Genomic DNA, 23525 nt, shown 5'->3' on the forward strand with positions numbered 1-23525 from the left:
GAGTGGCTGTGAGCCCCTTTTTAGGTCCACTTTATATACATTCTTAGTTACCACGAGTCCAGTTCTTTTATTCAATGTTATCTTTCAATCCACTCCAAGTGTTTTCTTAACATTATTTTTGATTTAATGAATGTTTAGTTAAATATAAATGGACTTGGAGGAACTGAAATATAGGCATAAGATAACTTAAAATCATCTGGTAAATGGACCAAGTCTAGAAATGGACTTGGAGGAACTGAGATTTGGGCATAACTTAAAATCATCTGGTAAGTCTCTGCTACCATTATTCTCTGAGAAATACTACTGTTCAACACTTGGCTAGATAATTTGTAATTATTAAATTATTTACACTCTAGTAATACCAGACTTATCATCAGACTCTTTGTACAATGGCTATTCCATGATTAAAAGGAATCTCCTTATGTATCCTGTTGTTTAGAATTAGTGAAGCTTAAAAATGTTTTAGTTCACCGTTCTGTTAACAAAAACAAGTTTCTCTAACCACAACAGCAAGAATATAAAGTCGCCAAGAAGCTATTTGGCACGTGAACAAAGCAAAAAAGATTGATTTGAAAGAAAATTCATTCTGGAGTCCAGTCCCTTGTCTTTTGGCCATCTCTTTGGCTAGACTGCTAATGTGTGACTTTTGTACAAATTCTTTTAACTTTGGGTTTTCCGTTTCCCATTTTTTGAAGGATAGCGGGAATACTTGTTACTGAAAATACGTTTCATTTTTAAAAATGAGCAGATACTCATACATTACTAGCGCAATAAAAATTACCAAAAGAGGGAAGGAAAACGTAAAATAGTTTGTGTGTCTTAACTAAAAAACTGTTAAGACACAAAACTTGGCTCTTTGCTTCCATTCCATGACAGCCAAAAGGGAAACATGGATCAGTAACACTGCTGTCAAGTAGAAAGAAAAATACAAGTAATTCAAGGACCTAGTGCATACTTGGGGCCAATATTATTTTCTCCCTTTCCCTTCCTTTTCAAAACCTAAGTTTTCTTTGCCGCCACATACAACAATCTAGTGGGCAATTATTAACTTCTTTTTCTTGCCTATCATAAAGTGATGCACGTTGGGAGTTCGCTGTACCAGACAGCGGCTGCTCCGAATTTCCATTAAACCCTGGAATTCTTTTGTCAGAGTTTGTAATTGGCTTTCTTAGCATTCTGCAGGAAGATGGAATGGACCTGGGAACGGGCGAGTGGAGACTAATTCGATACAAGACTACAGTAATCTCGATGCAGCTCTCATGAGATTTGCTTCCTTGGTTCTCTGAGACTTGGGCTTGCCCCTTCCCTGACGATCCTGTTTCCTCTTCCATTGGGTAAAACGGGTAGAATTCTAAACTCCTGAATTGGTGGCCCCTGGTGCCAGGTAGAGTTCTCAAGTCTCAAGTCTCAAGACCTCAAATATCACCTTTCAGGCCTCATTCGGAACATGAAAAAGCCACACAAGTTTTAGGCCCGAGTCCCAGGAAGATCTCAGCACACCTAGCTCCGACTTTGGAGAAACAATACCAGAGACGTCATACCCCCGGCAGGGCCTACCCAACTCAAAAACCCGCCAGCGGACGCATGCGCAGAACGGGCGAGGGACGGAAGCCATCCAAGACTCGCAGGCATCCGTACAGCGGTCACATTCTCGGAAAGGCCTGGTTCCCTCGTCGCGGTGAGGAAGTCCCTGGCAACGTCTATGTAACATCGTTGCCCGGAGAGAAACAAGGGAAGCGACCCTCCGCTCTCTGGCGCGCTTCCGTTTCAAACCCTAACTTCCGGTTCGTTAGCCGGTTCCGGTCCCCGCCTCTCACTTCCGGTCGCCTTGGATTCCGCTGCGGTCGGTTCCTGCGTCCGCTCCTGCCGGTTCCGCCGCGCTCCAGGTGAGGGGACGCGGGGCACCCCGGCGCGCCGTGGGGCTGGGGGACCACAGCTTTGCTGTCTCGAGACCCGGCCTCCACTGTGGCCGGGCGGGCTGGTGGCTGCTCGTGGGGGCCCCGCCCGCGGCTGCCCATGTTCGCGGCCCAGGCCTCCGGCCCCGGCCGGCTCTTCACAGGGGCCGACGCCCTCCCATCCAGCCTCGTCGCCTAGGTGGAGGGCTTCCGGCGCCTCAGTGGATTTTGCGTCCCCAAACCTTTATTCCTCCCTCTTCTGGGGTTTGTCCGTCTCTCCCTCCTCCCTGTTGAACGGATTCCGGCCCTCTCGGGTTTTGGGGTCTCTGCCTGCCTTCTGTGCTGTCTCATACCAATCACTTCCCACAGCTCTTTCCTCTGCACTCCCTCGCAGTTGCTGCTGCCCTGCTCTCCCGAGGAGGAGTTGACAGTACTTCAACAGTTACCCTTTACTGGGCGTGTTTAAATTTAACTCCCTCCCCTCAATTCCCAAGGTGTTAACTTTTGCTGCTGTTACTTTCAAATTAACCGCCTTTGCTACTTTTTAGTTGTGTGGTCTCGGGCAATTTGTTTTTCCTCTTTTTCAATTTTCTGGTCTGTATAATGAAGACAGTAGTTGTCAGTTTAGGATTGTGAAGATTAAATGAGATTATTCAATTAAGTTGTTGAGCATGTTATCATTTTCCTATCTTCACCACCATTCGTATTGCTTTTTATAGTATACAAAGTGATGTCACGGCTGTTATCGCAGGGATTAACACTATTCTTGTCAAGTAAACATTCCTGCCCTGACTAGGCAAGTCACCACTGTATGTTAGGGAGAAGAATTTACCCAAACAGCCGTTCTTGACTGTAGTTTCACCATAAAGGTGTGCTCCTTGCTTACTTGTTCGGGTTTGATTGCCACATTTACCCCTAAAATCATTTTTCAGTTTATAAATCTGATAGGGTCCGCAGTGATACAAAACATTAAAATTGTGTAAGAAAGAAGGCTAAATGTGAAAACATAAAATGACTCATGCATTTGCATTGCATTGCTCCATTGTTGTTAATGATCTGAATATTGAAGGAATGAGGTTCAGTAACTGAAAAACAGTTTTAAGGACTTTATGCGGTAAAATTTTTTATGGTGTTTGTTTTGTTGTGCTTGGTCCTTTAGAGCAATTGTCAACTTGGAGATCCCACTTGTGGCATGGGTGATGATATTTGTATACTGCTTTACTAAGCATATAGAGCCCATGCCATCTGGCACATTTTTTTTTTAAGGCTGAGAAAATTGAAGAGCCTAGAGCGCTGGCTCTCAAACTTTAGCATGCCTCAGAGATGGGGGGAGGGGGAGACAGAGATTGTTAAAACCCAAATTGCTAGGTCTCTTCTCTCCAGACCCAGTTACATTCCCAACAAGTTACCAAGTGGGGTCAATGCTGTTGGATGGTCTGGGGACCACACTTTGAGAACACTGGTCTAGAGGTGCAGTGACTTGTCCATGCTTACCTAGAGTTCAGGTGATCTCACTTCACATGTTCTGCTCTGCCCAGCACAGTATGCTGTATTAGTGCTATTTGCATTCCTAGCTCTTGTAAATTTTCAGTTTTATTTCCACTTCTCTCAGAAAAATAATATTTAAATGATATTTCAGTTTGACTCAAAAGGGCCATTTGGCTTTTTATTGAGGATTATAAGGTTTGTTAGAGCAAGTTCTCTCCAAATAGAATACATTGCCCTAAAGTAACACACCTTCTTTAAAGTTTTAGTAGAGCAGGTTGTAAACATAGAATAAATGTAAGTGAATTTACGGTGCTCTTTTCTAATGGGCATGTTGAAGACATCTTAAATTTTCAAATTACGTTTGCATGTTAAGATTTATAATTTGCCTTCTTTCTTGCAGTTGGTTGTAATACTTGAAGAGTGAAGTCAAATGTTGTATTAAATATATGACAGCATTTGGAAATACCACTACTTTGAGATTAGAAAATCTAGTTCTCTGACCTGTTGGGGGAACCAACTTATGAAAACTGGTAGAAAGCTTTATGGGGGGAGGAGACCTACATGCTATTGTTGATGAGTGGCAGCTGCTATATAACCTTTGTGTACTTATATCTGTGCCTGTAGGTTTTGTATTTACTGATATTTGGTGCCTTAACTCCTGTAGGTGCAATTCAAGAGAGACAGTTGTGTAAGGGAAGAAAATGAGATTTAGTCAGAAGACTTGTTCTGTTATCAGCTATGTGCCGATGAGCAGATTACATAACCTCTCTGAACCCTATTTCCTTAATTGTAAAAGAGGGACAGTTCTTATCAAACAACCTTGTTAAAGGAGATTGAGTAAAAACTGTCCAGTGTATTAAATATGAAACAAATAATGGCCATTTACTATTTAGCGCAGTGCCTGGAACACTTCAGTTCTAGTTTTTAGAACAACTTATGTAACCAGTACTTACTTGTTTAGAGCTTACTATGTGCCAGGTAGTATGTGACTTACAAAAATTAATTTATTCCTCTTAAGAACCCTGAGAATTAGGCAGTATTAGCATCCCTGTTTTACAGATGAGGAAACCTAGGCACTAAGAGTCAGTTAGCTTTCCAAGGTTAAATAGCTAATAAGAGGGAGAGCTGACCTCTGAACCCAGGTAATCTGTTTCTAGAGTTTATGCTCTTAACAACTCATTGTCCTACCTTGCAAATGGTAAATGAACATGGACGGTCCATCATGGAGGAACTTGCCAGTAGCATAAACCTGATCAGAGAGGGAGGAATAGTTAGCTCATTTATTGCAGCTTTCCACTTGAACCAGGAGAATCTGATAGAATATTAGGAAGTTGTAACTTTAAGCCAAAAATTGAGAGGGTGGGAGAATTTTAACTTTGACTCCCGATAACTTTTGGCATTCTGATAACATTTCTGTAAGTAGAAAATCCTGTTTCTCTATCATCGAGTTGTAAAATAGGACTCAAATGACAGTTTATAAAACTTAAAGTTGCAAGTTTACATACATCTTTGATATATCTGTTTTAACTTGTGTATGCCTTTCTTTCTAGGTATCTTTCTGAACAAAAGCTGCCTCATCGTATGTTTCAAGGATGGCTCTTCCTATCATTGTAAAATGGGGTGGACAGGAATATTCAGTGACCACACTTTCAGAAGATGATACTGTGCTAGATCTCAAACAGTTTCTCAAGACCCTTACGGGAGTGCTACCAGAACGCCAGAAGTTACTTGGACTCAAAGTTAAAGGTAATTTTCTCCCTTCTTCAAATTTATTGCATTGATATATTTATGAATCTTTATATTAGCTATTATCTGTTCACTTTAATAAGTCTTTCCCCTTGGAGATTTCTTTGATAGGGATATCCCTAAATTTTTTTTGATGGTACAAGTAAGAATATTTAAGGATACCTGAAAATACCACCACTATTAAGATTACTTTTGATTTCCTCTGACAGTTGATGTTTGCTTGTTAAACCTGTGACACGGAAGTCCCAGGTAAACAGTGTAATTTCTTTCTTTCTTTCTTTCTTTTTTTTAAGACTTATGTATTATTTATTTATTTAATTAAATTTTTTTTGGCTGCGTCGGGGTCTGGTCTTAGTTGCGGCACTCGGGATCTTCGTTGAGGCATGCGGGATCTTTCTTTGTGGTGTGTGGGCTTCTTTCTAGCTTTGGTGTGCGGGTTTTCTTTAGTTGTGGCGCGCAGACTCCAGAGTGCATGGGCTCTGTAGTTTGTAGCATGCGGGCTCTAGTTGAGGCGCACGAGCTCAGTCGTTGTGGCGCGCGGGCTTAGTTGCCCTGCGGCATGTGGGATCTTAGTTCCCTGACCAGGGATCGAACCCGCATCCCCTGCATTGTAAGGCAGATTCTTTACCACTGGACCACCAGGGAAGCCCCCAGTGTAATTTCTAGTATCTGTCTTCTAGCACAGCCTTTTCATTACAGTTTGGGCCTTTTATTCTCCCCAAATTATCTTTTCTGTTTCAAAAGTAATAATGATTTGTAAATTATAGGCAGTGTTCACATTCAGTTAAAAGGCATTTTCACGGTGTTTGTCTTATCATTGAATGTTGAGTTCTGAGTAGCAGTAAATGTACAGTTATCTCAGGCACTCAATTTTCAGGACTTTCTGGAAAACAGTCATCTTCATCTTGAACAACAGAATAAAACATGAATTTATTTTGTTTAGTTAGTTGAATTAAAGGTGTTCCTCTAAGAGTTGGGGAAAAATTCCAACCTTGTGTTAATTACTACTTCTTAGTGTGTTAGAAATTGCTAATTCAGCAGTAACAGTTTGTTAATTTAAGGAAAAAAACTTGCTGTGGAATCTGTACCAAACCTTTTAATGTTAGGGTTTTGTGTAATGGGATAGTGAAACCAGCACCTGAACTTTAGTGAGAAAACAGTCATTTGCTTGTATTGTAGGCAAACCTGCAGAAAATGATGTTAAGCTTGGAGCTCTCAAACTGAAACCAAATACTAAAATCATGATGATGGGAACTCGTGAGGAGAGCTTGGTAAATGTTTACTTTTGTTACCATTTGTCCCTTTGAAGATATTATGGTTTATATCACACTGTTGTATCATAGTTTTAATTGTGGTAAAATTGTCAGTTTAGCAGTCGGTGAAAAGTAAAAGCTGCACAATGAATGTGTTATTAACTCAGCAGAAACCAAATACTGGGAAATTTGTTAGTGTATAGCTAGATGTAAGTGTAGTAGTAGTGCTAATGGTCAAATTTAACATGGTAAATCTGCCCAGTGAACATATATAACGAAATATAAAATGTGGAAGTTTTCCCGTAGTGTGTGCTTGCAAGACTCTTGGACTCAAATCGTACCTCTTATTTGTTTTTTATGCTATGAATGTATTTGTTATGTTAATGATAATATGGCCAAACAAAACTATTTTTCATCTTAATAGGAAGATGTCTTAGGTCCACCTCCTGACAATGATGATGTTATTAACGACTTTGATATTGAAGATGAAGTAGTTGAAGTAGAAAATAGGTGAGTACTTTTCATCATCAAAGGAAATTGGTTGTAATTTGAGAAAAAGTGAATATTTCATCTGATCTTATTTTTCGTTAGGGAGGAAAACCTACTGAAAATTTCCCGCAGAGTAAAAGAGTACAAAGTGGAAGTTTTGAATCCTCCCAGGGAAGGGAAAAAACTTTTGGTACTAGATGTTGATTATACGTTATTTGGTAAGTCACCTAAAACTGTGCTCCATCTCTGTTATCCACAATGGCATTTTCCCCTTTTATTTGTTTGTTTTTCCCTTGCAATATTAAATATTTGAAAGCTTTTCTTTTTATTTTAAAAGTAAATCATTTTATTGTAAGGGAAAAAAGAAGTCATCCGTAATCCCAAGATCCAAAGATGACCACTCATATTTTTATGTGCATCTTCCAGGGTGTTTGTATGTATGTCCTTTTTATGTTTACTTAATGATATATTGAACATCACAGTCATTTAACATTCATTGTGAGTTAAATATATGTATTTTTTGGTCAGGCGCTTTTCTAGTTTATGGATGTGTGATAATTTAATCAAGTGATTCCCTATTGATTAACACTTAACATTTTATGATTATTTAAAAATCATTTTTGATATTTTATTCCTGGTTTTCTATTTAATTATGTTCAAGGCAGATTCTTTTCTTTTTTTTTTTTGCGGTACGTGGGCCTCTCACTGTTGTGGCCTCTCCCGTTGTGGAGCACAGGCTCCGGACGCACAGGCTCAGTGGCCATGGCTCGGGCCTAGCCGCTCCGCGGCATGTGGGATCTTCCCGGACCAGGGCACGAACCCGTGTCCCCTGCATCAGCAGGCGGACTCTCAACCGCTGCGCCACCAGGGGAGCCCCAAGGCAGATTCTTGAATTTAAAATTTCATGTCAACAAAAAAAGCAATTTGTTCTTTCATCCTCTAATATTGCCAGAAATGATTAGTTAACTCCTGATATTAGAATGGATTTATTTACCTCTAATCCTTAACTTTAAGTACATGTCATAAGTTAGCGTAAATTTTTTTAAAAATTTGATTATTAAGTTAATCAAACCTGTTATTTTGGTGAAATATGATTATATTTGGTAGGTAAATGGCTAAAAATTGAGTATATGTGGCCCTAGTTTGTTTTTCATATCCTAAAATAACATCTACGTTTTAGAGATTAGATGAGAAAAAAATTTACTGTTTATTATATAAGCCTGAATTCTGGATATTGGTCTTTGCAAATTGAACAGAATTGATCAATTAAAATTGGATTGCAAGAATATTGAATTGTGTGTTTTGAAGACATCCCTTTGTCAGCTGATGTAAGTTAGTCTGAAGTAGTTTGCATTTGAGTGTTTATATTACATTTCAGAAGTTTAATTGATATTGGGTACTTGTCCATGATAATAAACTAATCATCATCTCTAACTGATTTTCTTTTAGACCATAGGTCTTGTGCAGAGACTGGGGTAGAATTAATGCGGCCATATCTTCATGAATTCCTAACATCTGCATATGAGGATTATGACATTGTTATTTGGTGTAAGCTATATTTCTTGTTTAGATTTCCATGAAAATAAGTTGTTCCTTATATTACTCTGCTTTATAAAATGTGACTTAAATTTTATATTTTGCAAATTTCTGATGAAGCATGTTTGACTTTCTTGCATCACAATATAAACTTATGTGCATTTGCCAAATACCGCTGAAATAATTAAATATAGGAAGAGAGTAGATTATGGTGTGAAAAAAAAATGGCCTTATTTTCACAAGACCCCACCTTGATTAGGATCTTTTCTTTCTGATCTTTGCTGTAGAATCTTTGATGCTTTAGTATATTGTTGCTTTCTCCTTTCTTCATCACTCTAGTCTCAAAACACTTGGAGAAAGATATGTATTTAAAAAAATTTTACCGTGATGTAGTTCAGAAATAAAGGCAATATGAATTTACTCAAGGAAAATTAATAAAATTTTTATTAAATTTTATTTATTTAATAAATAAAGCAGTGTTACTTTAGCAGGGCTAAAGCAGTGTTACTCAACTTTTGGTCTGCCATTCCAGGAACTTACAGGTCTGTGGTAACAGTGAGTTTGCTCCAAAAAGTAAATTTACTACATTACTGAACTCACTGTTTAGTTCAGGTGACAATCTTTTTGTGGTACGACCTTCTGAAAAGGGAAGGGGAGTGTATTAATTTACATCTCACCTTCCCACAGACATTTAAAGTTACGTCTTGGCAATGTCATAAGCAGAAAAGAGCTATCCTAATTGTGAATTAAATAAAATCCCTAAAGATGGTAATCGTACTAGGTTTTTTTTTTTTTTGTTTTTATTTTTTTGCGGTACGTGGGCCTCTCATTGTTGTGGCCTCTCCCATTGTGGAGCACAGGCTCCGGACGCACGGGCTCAGCGGCCATGGCTCACGAGCCCAGCCGCTCCGCGGCATGTGGGATCTTCCCAGACCGGGGCACGAACCTGTGTCCCCTGCATCGGCAGTAGGATGCTCAACCACTGCGCCACCAGGGAAGCCCGGTAATCGTACTAGGTTTTTGATGAGAGGCCACATAGTTGTTCTGCAGTTTGCAAATTTCCTTTGTATTTTCTTTTATTATCAGAGTATCTCAATAGTTTAGTGTTATTATGAGTACATAGCCATTATAATTCAATACATAGTTAAATACATAATTTTCTGGTTTTTAAGATACAGAGGAGAAAGCTTTCTGGGAAATAGGTTTTTGTTCAGCAACTCTGACATCTGAGATGACATTTGAGAAAAAAGTTTATCCTCTAAATGTTATTAGAGTAGACTTAGGGACTTTGAGGACATTTTACAATCATATGCTTAAAATAAATTTTTTTTTAAAATAAATTTCATGGTAGTACGTTGAGAAGGGCACCTCATTTTGGAGCTAAATAGACTAGGGTTTTAATCCTGGCTCTGACCTTACTTTGTGACGCTAGGCAGGTCAGTTAATTGCTCTGAGACTTAGCTTCCTCATCTGAGAAATGAAGATAAATAAATCTACATTACAGGGTAGTTGTAAGAATAAAATATTGGTATAGCAACTAGTAACATGTCTGACATGTAATAGTTTCTTAATAATTAGAAACTCTTTTTATTAGCTGTAAATCTTTCTGTTTTTCATGTGGGGATTATAGTCCCAAAATATATATTGAATTAAAAAAATTGTTTTTCCCTGTCGCCTGATTGTTGTCATTGTAGATACATCACTCTCTAAAATTTTAGTTCAACTGACCAGTTTTGCATGTAAGGTGATTTTGGTTCTTGTATGTGTGCTAAAGATTTTTATTTTGAGGACTCAGCTCCCTCTTTGCCCTTAAAATAATATACACACACTCATACACACTTTGAATAATTGAACTCCTTTTTCCATTTTTAAACATTTTACTTTGTAATACCTATATAGTTTAGTCCAATAACTTGAGATGAGTAGGGCACATAAAACTGAAGTTTGAATTTTTATCAGTGTTCTCAGAAGTGGTTGGTGTGTGACAGTGAGCAGGAACGTGACATAGATAGGGTTTGTCAATTTAGTTGCCTCAGACTTCTTGTTAAAAGCTGCTGGACTCAATGAGCACTAAGTTTGCTGAGCCTGGCAAAATGCTAATTTTCTTTAGCATTTTTCGACAGTCTTCAGCCTAGCAGTCTTCAACATAAACTTTTGACACATAACATTAATCTGCTTATATTGACATATATACCTGTGTGTTGCCTGGCAGTAGGAACGCAGAAGAAAATGGAGATCCAGGCACCCTAAATTCAAGTTTAGAACTGATAGAGAACAGTATTAGGGCTGTTTTTAAAAGGGTGGTTAGGTCTTGATTTATGAATTCCTAGGTTCAGAGTTCTTTTGAGCATTGATTACCTTATCTTTTAGATAAAAGTTGTTTAAATGTTATTGTCTTGAAGACACACTAAAATAAGTTTATTTTTATAAACAGTTAAAAGGAATTTACCATAAATATGCTAGGGATTATTTGTGATGTATTTGAACTTATAGTCTTGCTTAGAAAACTTAACTAATTTATACAGAAGAAAGATTTTTTAAATGAAATTCAAGCTTTTCATACATATTGTGTTATCATTCCTCATGTTTTAGCTGCAACAAATATGAAGTGGATTGAAGCTAAAATGAAAGTAAGTGTTAGAAAACAGTCCATTTAAGAACGTTTTGAAACTGCATTTGTCTTTTTAGAAAGTTCCGAATTGAATTAATTTCATTGTCATTGGAGGGCATTTAGTAGCAAAACAAATGCCAGTATCAGGAGTTAGAGGTGTGTTTAAAGTCTGCTTAATGGTGGTTTGCATTGATTACCTATGTCTTTTTCAAGAAAAAGTACAGCAAAGCTTCCTCTCCTCTTTCTCCCATTTTACGCTAATACTTTCTTTTCCTTCTTTTCTCTGGTGTGTGATACTTAAAGGAGTGATGCTCTTCTAAAATATTAAATTGGGAAGTAACCTGTTTCTGGTAGTACATTGAAAAGGGCCCCTCATTTTAGAGCTAAATAGACTAGGGTTCTTTGGACTATCATTTATCAATTTTGCTTCGTGAAACTAAAATGTTGCTAGTTGTTGAGCAAGGTGTGGTAGCCAGGGGGTAGAAAGTTGGCATTATGGGAAATTATAGCTGGACTTTTCATAAAGCCTGGGATTTTCCACATTATTATATTTTAACCACATGAATATTTGTATTTATAGGAGCTGGGAGTGAGTACAAATGCAAATTACAAGATTACCTTCATGTTGGACAGTGCTGCTATGATAACAGTGCATACTCCAAGGAGAGGATTAATAGATGTAAGAAGTCATTTTACTTTTTATTTAAAGACTTGCTTGTTTTCTGGTGTACTTTTATATTTATATTGATGGAATAAACTACACAGAGTTTAGAAATACATCTGAGTGGATAATAAAGTATCAGTTGAGTTTTGACATAAGATGTATTTCAGGTTAACAGATATGAATTTTAGTGACAAAGTTAAGGATCTTGAGGAAGGACTGTCAAGAAAGGTCATGGTTAATTGTCCCGTGATGATAACAGCACAGTGTTGCTAAAGACAGAGTAGGTGTGAAAAAATACTGAATGTTGTCAAGGAAGATACTAGAAACAGACCAGGACACACTTGCCCTGCCCTCTATGAAACTGATAAATAAAAGCAGGTATATCATGATGCATGTACTTTGGGGTTATGTACGTGAAGCCCTAGAGAAAGCAATAAGAACCATCAAGAAAGAGTTGGGCTAAAAAGATTAAGGTTCTTCACTTTGTTTACGTGTCAAGTAACTAGTCATATTATGAACTTCTGCGATCTGCAAGGCCCTGTAATGGGCACTGTTGGGAATAAAGAGATGAGGAGACATGGTCCGTACCTTTTGGAAACACAGACTAATAGGAATTGGGGAGAACTTAGCAAACTAGGAAAGCTTAGGGAAGACAGTATTAAAATTGTCAAAGTCATAAAAGTCATGAGTAGAATTATGTGTGTGTAGAGTTTTCAATAAAGGAAATACTGCGTACATCAAGGAAAAGTATAATTTATTACCTACTAAAGTGGTACATGTACAAAGTCTAAACAGTAAAAAGAAGTTTGGGAAGTGTTAAACAGGAGTGTTTATAATAATGAAAAATTAAAGGAATAAAAAGAAATCCTCAATAACAAATCCCTACAACAGTAGGGAGTTGGTTGTACACATTTTTGTTCGTCCATTTAATGGAATGCAGCTAATTATTATTATTAATTTATTTATTTTTGTTTCTGTGCGAGGGCTTTCTCTAGTTGCGGCGAGCGGGGGCCACTCTTCATTGCGGTGCGCGGCCTCTCACTATCGCGGCCTCTCTTGTTGCAGAGCACAGGCTCCAGACGCGCAGGCTCAGTAGTTGTGGCTCACAGGCCCAGTTGCTCCGCAGCATGTGGGATCTTCCCAGACCAGGGCGCGAACCCGTGTCCCCTGCATTGGCAGGCAGATTCTCAACCACTGCGCCACCAGGGAAGCCCTGCAGCTAATTATTTGATGCAGTATTTAGTGCTTCAGAAATTTTTCATGATACGTTATTAAAGTTAAAGAAGTATTTTAGCAGTATTTGCAAACTGTTAGAAAGTAGTTTTTAACCGTTGTTTGGTTCAGGGGTTCCCTTAGCTTTACAAAAGATCTGTGAACTCTTTGAGGTTGCAGCTGTTTATCAGAAAGACTGGAGAAATATATCAGAATATCTAGTTGCATTCTTTGGTACTAACTGGATTATAGGTAATTAAATATTTTCCTTTGTGCTTTTTTGTGTTTTCAGATTTTTTTCTACAGTCAGCAGTATTACTTCTCTAATAGAAAACAAGGTAGCTCATGTTTTGGAGAACATATGGTGCTTGACCTAATTGCAAAATGACAGCACTATTTAAGAAGATGTAGGATTTCTAACCCTGGGTGTCATAAAGCTCTTATATTTTTTGAGGCTTTATGTTGGCTAAGAAAACCAAGAATCTGGTTTATTGTGTCAGTTTCTGTATATTTGGCTTCAAGTATTTGGGGGGTTTGTTTCAGTAGTAAACAAATAGTGCAAACAAATACAGCAAATAAAATTTTAGTGAAATTAAAATATTTGAATAACATTTTTTGCAGTAATGAGGACACTAAGAAAAAGGCTTTCTCCGTATTAAAAGAAATTATAGAGGAGAAAAAACATTTTAAAATTAATGACAACGCTTGTCACCATTTATTTCCTACCATTTAATCTCATATAATTATTATTATCATCATATAATCTCATATTACCGTCAACGAGACTACTGCCTTCAGCAAAATGTACTTTTTCTTCTAAAAGTTAATGTATTTAAAATATTTTTGTGAGTGTGTAAAATATGTTCACATGATTCACAAATAAAGTGTATAGTGGAAAGTATTCCTCCCTCCTGGACCCTCCAGCCACTTAACTTTCTTTCCTTCAAGCAATCACTATTATTTCTTGTGTGATCTTGCAGAGAATTTATGCAAGTATCAATAGATACGAATAACTGAGAAATTACCTTTTTGGAGGCTCATTTTAAGAATTCAGAAATAAAAGCAAGAATTTACAAATTACGGTGTTTTGAAGTGAAATAATCAGATGCCCTAGAAATTGTGCACCTATACCACTGAACTAAGGAGAAAGTCCATTTTTCCTTTACAAAATATTTAAATATTGTAATAAAAGAACCAGGTACATTGTCATTAAGGTTTTCTAGTTTTGAAAACAGACCCCATGTGAAACCTCAAGCCCTGAGGGGACATGTGAATGCTCAGCAGACATCTAAACAAATACTAGATTTTTAAAAAATTAAATACTTTTTTTGATCCCGAATCTTCATATTAAAATTATAGGAAGTCTTATAATGGGCTTAGTTCCATTAGACACGAACAGACCTTTCAGAAGTTGACATTGAGAGATATGTTGTGCCTTACAGTGTGTTGCATCTTGATCTGTTCTGTTCACAAAGCCAGCCATCACTGACTGCCTCATGGTAAAGGAACGCTCTGGCATAGTTGTGCAGGGCATCTTGCAGTATTTCTGCTTTTAAGAAAGGATGAACTATTCATGAAACTTGAGTTAAATCTAAACTTTTATTCTAAGGTAAAGCCTCTTGGTGTTATATGGGGAAAGTTTTCGGAGTTTTACAGCAAAAAAAACACCATCATGTTTGACGACATAGGAAGAAATTTTCTAATGAACCCACAGAATGGACTAAAGGTAAGACATAATTTTACTTGCTATTCTCACATATGCTGGATTATGTAGTAGAACGTTAGCACTATTGAATTTCATAAATTTTTGGAAGTAGTGTATTATCCTGTCAAGAAAAGCTTAAGTGTTTAGAAAAATTCATATAAAATTGAACATTCTCTCTTTTTGCTTGGTATCTCCTTAGTTAACCAACTCATCCAGATGGTTTGTTTTTCTAATTTTTTTTTACATAAATTTATTTTATTTATTTATTTTTGGCTGTGTTGGGCCTTTGTTGCTGCGTGTGGGCTTTCTCTAGTTGTGGCAAGCGGGGGCTTCTCGTTGCAGAGCACGGGCTCTAGGTGCATGGGCGTCAGTAGTTGTGGCACGTGGGCTCAGTAGTTGTGGCTCGCAGGCTCAAGAGCACAGGCTCAGTAGTTGCGGCACACGGGCCTAGTTGCTCCACGGCACGTGGGATCTTCCCGGACCAGGGCTCGAACCTGTGTCCCCTGCATCGGCAGGCAGATTCTTAACCATTCTGCCACCAGGGAAGTCACTACCAGCTGAATTCTTGATAACTTTAAAAGACGAGAGAGGACTTCCCTGGTGGCGCAGTGGTTGAGAATCTGCCTGCCGATGCAGGGGACACAGGTTCGTGCCCCGGTCCGGGAAGATCCCACATGCCGCGGAGCGGCTGGGCCCGTGAGCCATGGCCACTGAGCCTGTGCGTCCTGAGCCTGTGCTCCGCAACGGGAGAGGCCACAACAGTGAGAGGCCCGCGTACCGCAAAAAAAAAAAAAAAGACGAGAGAAAAACTTGAAGAAGGTAGATTTTTGAAGCTCTCCATACAGACTGTTGATGTCGTCTTTAGTGTACAATGAGGATAGTTTAGGGACTGAATATTAATCTAGGTAGTGAATTGTCACAAATATAAGAGCTGTTGACTTGGAAGAAAAGTACTTGGGGTAGACTGGTGATTATTCTGTCCTTTAAAAATGATTTCTGTTTGAGGCTTTAGGAGAAGTGCTTTTCCTGTGTGTAGTTTACGAGGTATAAGGTACAAAAGTATGTTCTTCAGTCTTGAGGAAAGATTCAATTGATCTAAGCCAAATTTTGTATGAAAGTAGTGGTGTCTGTACTGGAAAGGAGGTAAAGTCATGGTATTTAAGGAATGATTAATTTTTTTTTAACTGAGGTATAATATTAGTTTCAGGTATACAACATAATTTGTGATTTGATATTTGTTTATATTGTGAAATGATCACCACAGTAAGTCTAGTTAACTAACATCTGTCACCATACATAGTTACAGAATTTTTTCTTCGGATGAACACGTTTAAGATCTGCTCTCTTAGCAACTTTCAAATATGCAATATAGTATTGTTAACTATAGTTGCTGTGCTATACCTTACATCCCCATGACTTATTTATTTTATAACTGGAGGTATGTACCTTTTGACTCCCTTTACCCATTTCTCCCACCCACCCATCTCTGGCAACCACCAGTATGTTCTTTCTGTTCTCTGTATGTATGAGCTTGGCTTTATGTATGTGTTTTGTTCTTGTTTTTGTTTTTAGATTCTACATACAAGTGAGACAGGGAATGATTTTTGAGAAGAACTTTAACTTAAAAAAAATTATTACTTTCATGTGTGTTTTTAGAAGAAACATTATTTTCCCAGCCAACATTTGGGCCCTCCTCATCTCTGGATGCAGACAGATGATGATATAAACTTCTAGTTCTTCATGTTACTTTAGAGCAAGTTGTTTGTTTGTTTGTTTTTTAGCAGAGTACTCAGTAGAATCATTGAAGGAATTCCTAAAAATATGTACGTTTCTGCCTCCAAAAATTCTAATTCAGGAGAGGTATTTTTAAGCATTCTACAGGTAATCTCTCGCATGTCTCCTTTTGAAAGCCTCTTTTAAGAAGGTAGTAATTAATGATCTGCCCACATTGACGTAGAAGTGGTTTTGAAATTGTGAAATATTCTAAATTCTGTTTTGTTATCACAGTTCCATAATGTTTCTGGTAGAAATCTCAGAGATTTCACAGAGATCTTAAAGACTGCTTATTTTTAAAGTAGTTAACTTCTAATATAAGCTTGCTAATCATAAGGTTTGAAATATATAACATAGGAGGCTTTGTCAATTATGAATATAGTACTGAACTAAAGGAACTTGAATTTTGGTCATGGATTAATCAGTAGTTACTCTGAACTTCACTTTTATTATCTATATAGGGAAATGGTGATTTAAGAGAATGCAGATAATCTAAACATTCTTAATTTCCTAAAAATGTTTTTTGATATGAGACAGAGGTGGTAATATATGTTGCCTGCCCTTCTAGTGATCACTTAGATCATTCTTGAAGAATGGAACAGTGATTATACTGAAACAATTAAAGTCAGTTAGGTGAATTTTTCCCACTTAACTAGTTTAACTTTTAGATCCAGAATCTTTGGGGTATTTTAGTTTTGTTATTTAATAGTGCTTAAGACCAAATGTTTAGAAAGTAAAAGTAACTTAGCAGGGCCTTGGGTTGAAAATCTTATTTACCAGCCACTGACTCTGTACTTTCTCTTTCAGTCTAATCCCTTCTGCTTCTATACTTGGAATCACTTTGGTACATTGTATATTAATAGTTTAGAAGTCAATATGTTGCCTTTACAATCTTTTTAAATGAGGGAGTACTTTAAAACATTACAATATTGCCCAGGATTATGCTGAAACTCATTTCACTACATTCTGATATCATGCCTATTTACACCTAGCTGTAGGGCTTAAGCAGGTCCCTGCAGAGAGTTTTCTTGATCTCCTGCAGTCACTGCTGCTGCTGTGAAGCAGCACTGCCCGCACTGCCTGTTTGGAATTAGGATCTCCTACAAGAGTTTGCTTCTGTGCAGACTCTGACAGCTCTTATTGGTGCCCTTCAGCCAGAGCTCAACTGACTAACAGCTGTGGAGGTCCTTGGCCTTAAACTGTTCTGATGTGAATAGAACCTGGAACGTATGGGAAACTTTTCTTCTGTCCGTTTCAAGCTGGTGGTGTGTTTTTCCAATGACAGAGAAGTAAATAAAAAAATATTTAAAACCTCTGCTCTTGATAGATACGGTAACGACTCCTATGGGCTCATTGTTCTCAACAGGTGACAATGATTAAATGTCATCTGTTTTTAAATGTCACTATGTAAAAGTGACCGGTTTGCATTTTCTCCCAATCACAATAAGGATATATTAATGCTTTACTAAAATGATTTATTCAGTACTTACAGGCATATGTGTGATTTTTAAAAGATATATTTTTTTTATAATGGAAAAGTTCAAACATAAAAAGAACTACATTGAATTGTATAAACTAACCCCCATTGTATGCATTATCCTGTTTAAACAACTTGTTAATTCATGGATGTTTGCTCTATACCTTACCTACTTCCCTCTCTTTGATATTTTGAAGCAAATCCCAGATACATTATTTCATCTAAAATTGGTTAAAAGTTTTTGAAATGCTGTCTTGAGTGCTATATAGATGAGCTGGTGTCTTTAAAAAAGTAGAACTCTTTATTGGAAGTGTAACATAAAGAAAAGTGCATAAAATGTGCAGTTTAACAAATTGTTTTACATAGAACATATGTAACTACCATTCAAGTCAAGATGTAAAAGCCCTTACTAATTATAGTCTTCAACCCTGTCCACCATCCTGACTTTCATGCTTTTGAAATGAATACTTTTTATCATAAAATACATTGAACTTAAAAATTTAGAAAATATGGCTGATTTTTATGGGAAAACTCATATAATTAAAAATATTTTAATGGAGACTTTACTGATAAAAATGCTTATGATAAAATGTGAGTGAAAATAGGTTATACAAATGTGTAATATTATAGCTATATAAAAATTTCATAGAAAATACTGATGTAAAATCATCAGTGTTAAAATTTATCTCCTCTGTAGATCCAGCATGTATTGGGTACCTTTTTATGAATGAAGTGATGTGAATGAGATTATTTAATTAGTAAGAAGCAACTGGATTGATAGAAGGGGGAAAAGTCTAAGCAGTTTTGCAAAGTAGAGAAGCCACATAAGGTTCAAGTGCTATAAGACAGCTGGTGTTGTGAGGTTCAGACTGAAAAGATAACAGAAGGTAAATTAAGTGGAAGAACTTCTACTGTAAACATACCATGACTGTCAGTGAGATAATGTAAAAGTAATTCTTAGTATTGACAGCCTTGGTGATATTTTAATCTCATTAACTGTAATTTAAGTGATAAAATAGTGTAGATTTGTACTAGTTTTCTTACTACAATGTGAAGTGTTGGATAACGTTTGTTTTCTAATAGATAAGACCTTTTATGAAAGCACACCTAAATCGAGATAAAGACAAAGAACTTTTAAAATTAACCCAGTACCTCAAGGAAATAGCAAAATTAGATGACTTTTTGGACCTAAATCACAAATATTGGGAAAGGTAAGTGCTATTTGCTTATTCATTTCTTCTTTACATTAATGAATGAAAAATTGTCTGGCAGCTCTGGTATACACATAACTCTTATTTTTTGTTTAAAATGGGTGAATTCTAAAGCTATTTTCTAATCCAGTGACATCTACCCTGGAAGTATTTTTCCCTTTCTCTTAACCTCTAACTTGTTCATAAACCCACATCTCTTAAGATCTTTAATACTTCTCTACTAGAGAGGATTTAAGAGACTAGTACATGTTTGTGATACTACCTGTTAATTATTTTGTGACATTAAATGGGTCACTCTTTTATGAATCTGTTCTCATACTGTAAAATAATGTCAGGATAAAATAAAATATACTAAAAAGTTTTCTGTTAAAAATTACAAGTAACCTCTGTGTAGCAGAAAAAATAGAAAATTTATTCCTTTAGGGAAACAGTTACTTGTGATTATGAAAGATAACCACTGTTACCAGCTTGGTGTCTAGTCTTCTAGTCTTTTTTTCTGAGCACAAACATAAGTACAAATCTACATATGGACTGCATGTAAACGTCAAGATTTTGAGGCAGGAAAGACCTCTGGAGAAGTGAACAGGATTATTATGTACTGCAAGTACTTTTTTGGAAGTAAATCTTTGAAGAGCTGATTTCACCAATACAGCAACAAAAGAAACTTCATGTAATATAACACTTTGGCTTTTCAAATTACACTTTTGGCTTTTCAGATCACTCATATACTTATGTACTTATATACCTACATAATACTTATTTATAAACTTCTTATTAGAGTCTCATAATCCTATTAGGAGGGTAAGGCTGGCATTTTTTTTTTTTTTTTTTTTTTTGCGGTACGCGGGCCTCTCACTGTTGTGGCCTCTCCCGTTGCAGAGCACAGGCTCCGGATGTGCAGGCTCAGTGGCCATGGTTCACGGGCCCAGCTGCTCCGTAGTACGTGGGATCTTCCTGGACCGGGGCACGAGCCTGTGTCCCCTGCATTGACAGGCGGACTCTCAATCACTGCACCACCAGGGAAGCCCAAGGCTGGCATTTTTATCCACATTTCCTGTAGATGGTATAACTAAGTCATAGAGATAGTAAATGCCACAGTTTGAGCAAGTTTTACCATCAAAACTTGTCCAGGTCTCCTGATTTTAAGAACTCTTTCCCCACCCCCATAGCTCTGAGTGTATAGTAATTCATAAATGTGAGAAATAGAGATGTAAAAATTTTAATTTGTTGGTAGACTCCTATAAAATAATATGAAGAAAAATTTGCTTGGTGAATTAACATCTTTGCATCTTTACACTCTTGATCAGAGTTCTTTAGCAGCTTTGGCTCACTACCTTTATGCAAGAAGATCTTCAAATGGACTTTTAGTTTTGGGGGGAAATTATAATACTAGTTAATATACTGCTTTCACATTTGGAAGTAAGGCAGTGTGGAGTGATAGTGTGTAGCCTCCAGAGCCTTGTTTTCAATCTGAACTCTGCCACTTTCTTGCTGTATGAACTTGGGCAAACTGCTTAACCTCTCTGTGACTGTAAAATAGAAATAAGTTCTCACTGAACACTCAGAACTGTTGTGAGGACTAAATGAATTAATGCATGTACTTAGAACAGTGCTTGGCACATAAACAACACATGTTAGCGATTATTAACAGTTATTACTTACCTTGAAAAGTTTTGTTATTAAAATAAACAACTTTCTTTAGGGAGGAGAGTTAGATTGTTAAGTTAAATTTAGTGTGATACAGCTTAGACATCTTATTTTATTTCTTGCAGGTATCTCTCAAAGAAGCAAGGACAGTAGTTACAAGCTATACTGGCAGTTATTGAAGATACTTGAGATCCATGAACTTCTTTTTGCTTTTATGCTAAAGATCATTATGATAGTGCTGGACACTGCAGCAAATATCAGACTGCTTATACTTGGTCTTCCAGTTTTTTGTAAATTTAATTTTATATTTTTTGAAGATCATAGCAATACGCCAAAAAAAAAACACAAAAAAACCCCACCTTTTTCCCCCTGTATGAATATACTGTAACTCTTGAAAAATATTTTCTCCAACATAGAGTACTGAGTTTTATTCCCACACACACACACAAAAGTGGACAAAAATGTATGCTTAACAATGTCATTTTGTGACTTTGGAAATAAGTATGTCTTGTGTGTTTGTCTCACTGTGTTGTTGTCTAAGCCCAAACCCACCTTGAAACTACTGTTTTTAAAACCAAAAAAAGAAAAGTTTTTAGTAAGGAACCTAGTTTAGTATGCTTAAAACCACTGAGAGTTTTTCTTATTCCTTTGTCATAAACACAATTTCTCTTATTACTCCACTACCTACATCTCTAAATTCTGAGCTGTCTCAGTTTGGTGTGTATGTGTGTCAGTGTTCTTTGAGTAAAACTGGAAAACGTCTGCTCTGATACAGATATGTCATAGTGTGACAAATAGAAAACATGAGACTGAGGAATGAAACTAAGGAACAAGAGTGTGTTTCTTTGTGGTGGCCAAGTAGAAGCACTCCTGCCTAAAACCGTTGTCCTAAAAGCAGTTAAAGGCAGTACATTTTAAAATGGGACGTATCACTGGTTCAGTCCTAAAAAGCATGAACAAAAAGTTTTTGTTCTGTTCCAGCTCTGTCTTCTCTAAGTGCAAACACTGTGTTGCAGTGAAACTATCTAGCCATAAGATTAACGAAATTTATTTGCAATGCTTTTGCCTGCAGATATGTATTGTGACCACTGTTTTGTGTTGACAGTATTGCTTTATACAGTTCTTCTATTTGAAAGGAATCTGGTTCTTTCAAATAAACATGGTATGTATTGTTCTTACGGGGGACTATTTCAGTGGTGTAAATAATAAATTCCTTTTCTTAAAACATCAGTTATCTGCTCTGTATTATCCCAAATATTTTGCCTCTTTGTTGAATCGTGAAACAAACACTAGGTTCAGGCAGGCATCTCTTGAAAAAAATTAAATGTGTATGGTTTTAAAAGTTTGGGAACCCCTAATTAAGATGATTCAATGAAAACGTCTTAATTATGAGGCTCAATTTAAATATTTAAGGATCGAATAGAATTTTTTAAAGCATTTCATTGGCACATTTTCCCAGTGTGAAAAGTAGTTTATTATTCCAAGGTAAGGAAGGCTTTATCCTTTTTAAAAAACTGAACACTTAAAACTATTTATATAGGTTGATAAAGAGCAAACATTTTCTAAATCAGTATAAACTGAACTGCAAAAATCAGCAAGCCTCAGGAAGCAAAGCAAAGTAGGTTCTAAAAAAAATATATTTTCTGCCATTAGGTGGTGCCCAAACCAAAGTTTATTAGCAGGTATGCTAAATTAAGCAGTCCTAGGAGAACATTGTCAGCTTATTGAAATCACATGTCTTTGTGTGGTTAATACATTCATAGAGTGTGAGAATTTTAGTGTGTCTTATGTGTCTCATAATTTATTGAACAGATCTATCTCTGTATTTCTATGTATGTGGCGTACACAGCAGAACGAGGAGATGACTTAATTCAGATGCATGTTTTAGTGAAATAGCAAATTAATTTTATGATGTATATGTTCCAGACTTGCAAACAATTAGTGCCTAATAAAGTATATTTAATCTAAAAACTGCAGAACATCATTAAATCTTTGATTTAGAAGGCAGTTTGAGACCTGGTAGCCCCTCAGGTCCTTTATGAAAATCAAGTTACTGGATTAATGATAGCTGTAGGATTTACTCAGTTTTAAAGGTAAAGAATAGATAAGCAGGTCATTACAGTAAGGAACTGCAACATGATCTTCATTCATAGAAAGGAAAATGGTTGTCTTTTGGGAGGAGGTGGAGCTGTGTGGGAATAGGGATTGGTAAGGAAGGGTGTGCAAAACAACAACAACACATGGGAAAATGCAAATTATATAGGGTTTTTCTTGGTTTTTTAATGAGTTAGTTGCCAAGAATAGTAATAAAATATGTGAATAGTGAATAAACTGGTTGAGCATTTTTCTCATCCCAAGCAATCAACAGAACTCTCTCAAGGAACAGATTGTTAGTTTTCCCTAAAGTATTGATATATCAAAATTTATTAATCTGGGCTTCCTTGGTGGCACAGTGGTTAAGAATCTGCCTGCCAATGCAGGGGACACGGGTTCAAGCCCTGGTCCGGGAAGATCCCACGGAGCAAATAAGCCGCAGAGCAAATAAGCCCGTGCACCACAGCTACTGAGCCCGTGTGCCACAACTACTGAAGCCCATGCACCTAGAGCCCGTGCTCTGCAACAAGAGAAGCCACCTCAGTTAGAAGCCCGTGCACCGCAACGAAGAGTAGCCCCCACTCACTGCAACTAGAGAAAGCCCGCGTGCAGCAACGAAGACCCAATGCAGCCCCAAATAAATAAAACTAAAAAAAAAAATTATTAATCTTATTAGCTGGAATAGCAGCCCAAGTGGTGTCTCTAGAGATTAAGTGCTTAGATA

The 23525-nt window shown here is 37.0% G+C and overlaps 1 protein-coding gene across 1 annotated transcript; it reads left to right on the top strand.

Annotated features, from left to right (window-relative positions):
- Window positions 1-1649: 1649 nt before the first annotated feature.
- UBLCP1 (ubiquitin like domain containing CTD phosphatase 1) lies at window positions 1650-23092 on the top strand. The gene is made up of 11 exons (XM_030841199.3): window positions 1650-1886; window positions 4934-5129; window positions 6309-6400; window positions 6807-6892; window positions 6974-7089; window positions 8321-8419; window positions 11000-11037; window positions 11599-11697; window positions 14504-14620; window positions 18933-19060; window positions 20833-23092. The coding sequence occupies exons 2-11, from the start codon at window positions 4976-4978 to the stop codon at window positions 20858-20860; spliced, it is 957 nt and encodes a 318-aa protein (XP_030697059.1). The 5' UTR covers window positions 1650-1886; window positions 4934-4975; the 3' UTR covers window positions 20861-23092.
- The last annotated feature ends 433 nt before the right edge of the window (window positions 23093-23525 follow it).

Source organism: Globicephala melas, chromosome 3 (assembly GCF_963455315.2).
Source record: "Globicephala melas chromosome 3, mGloMel1.2, whole genome shotgun sequence".
NCBI lineage: Eukaryota > Metazoa > Chordata > Mammalia > Artiodactyla > Delphinidae > Globicephala > Globicephala melas.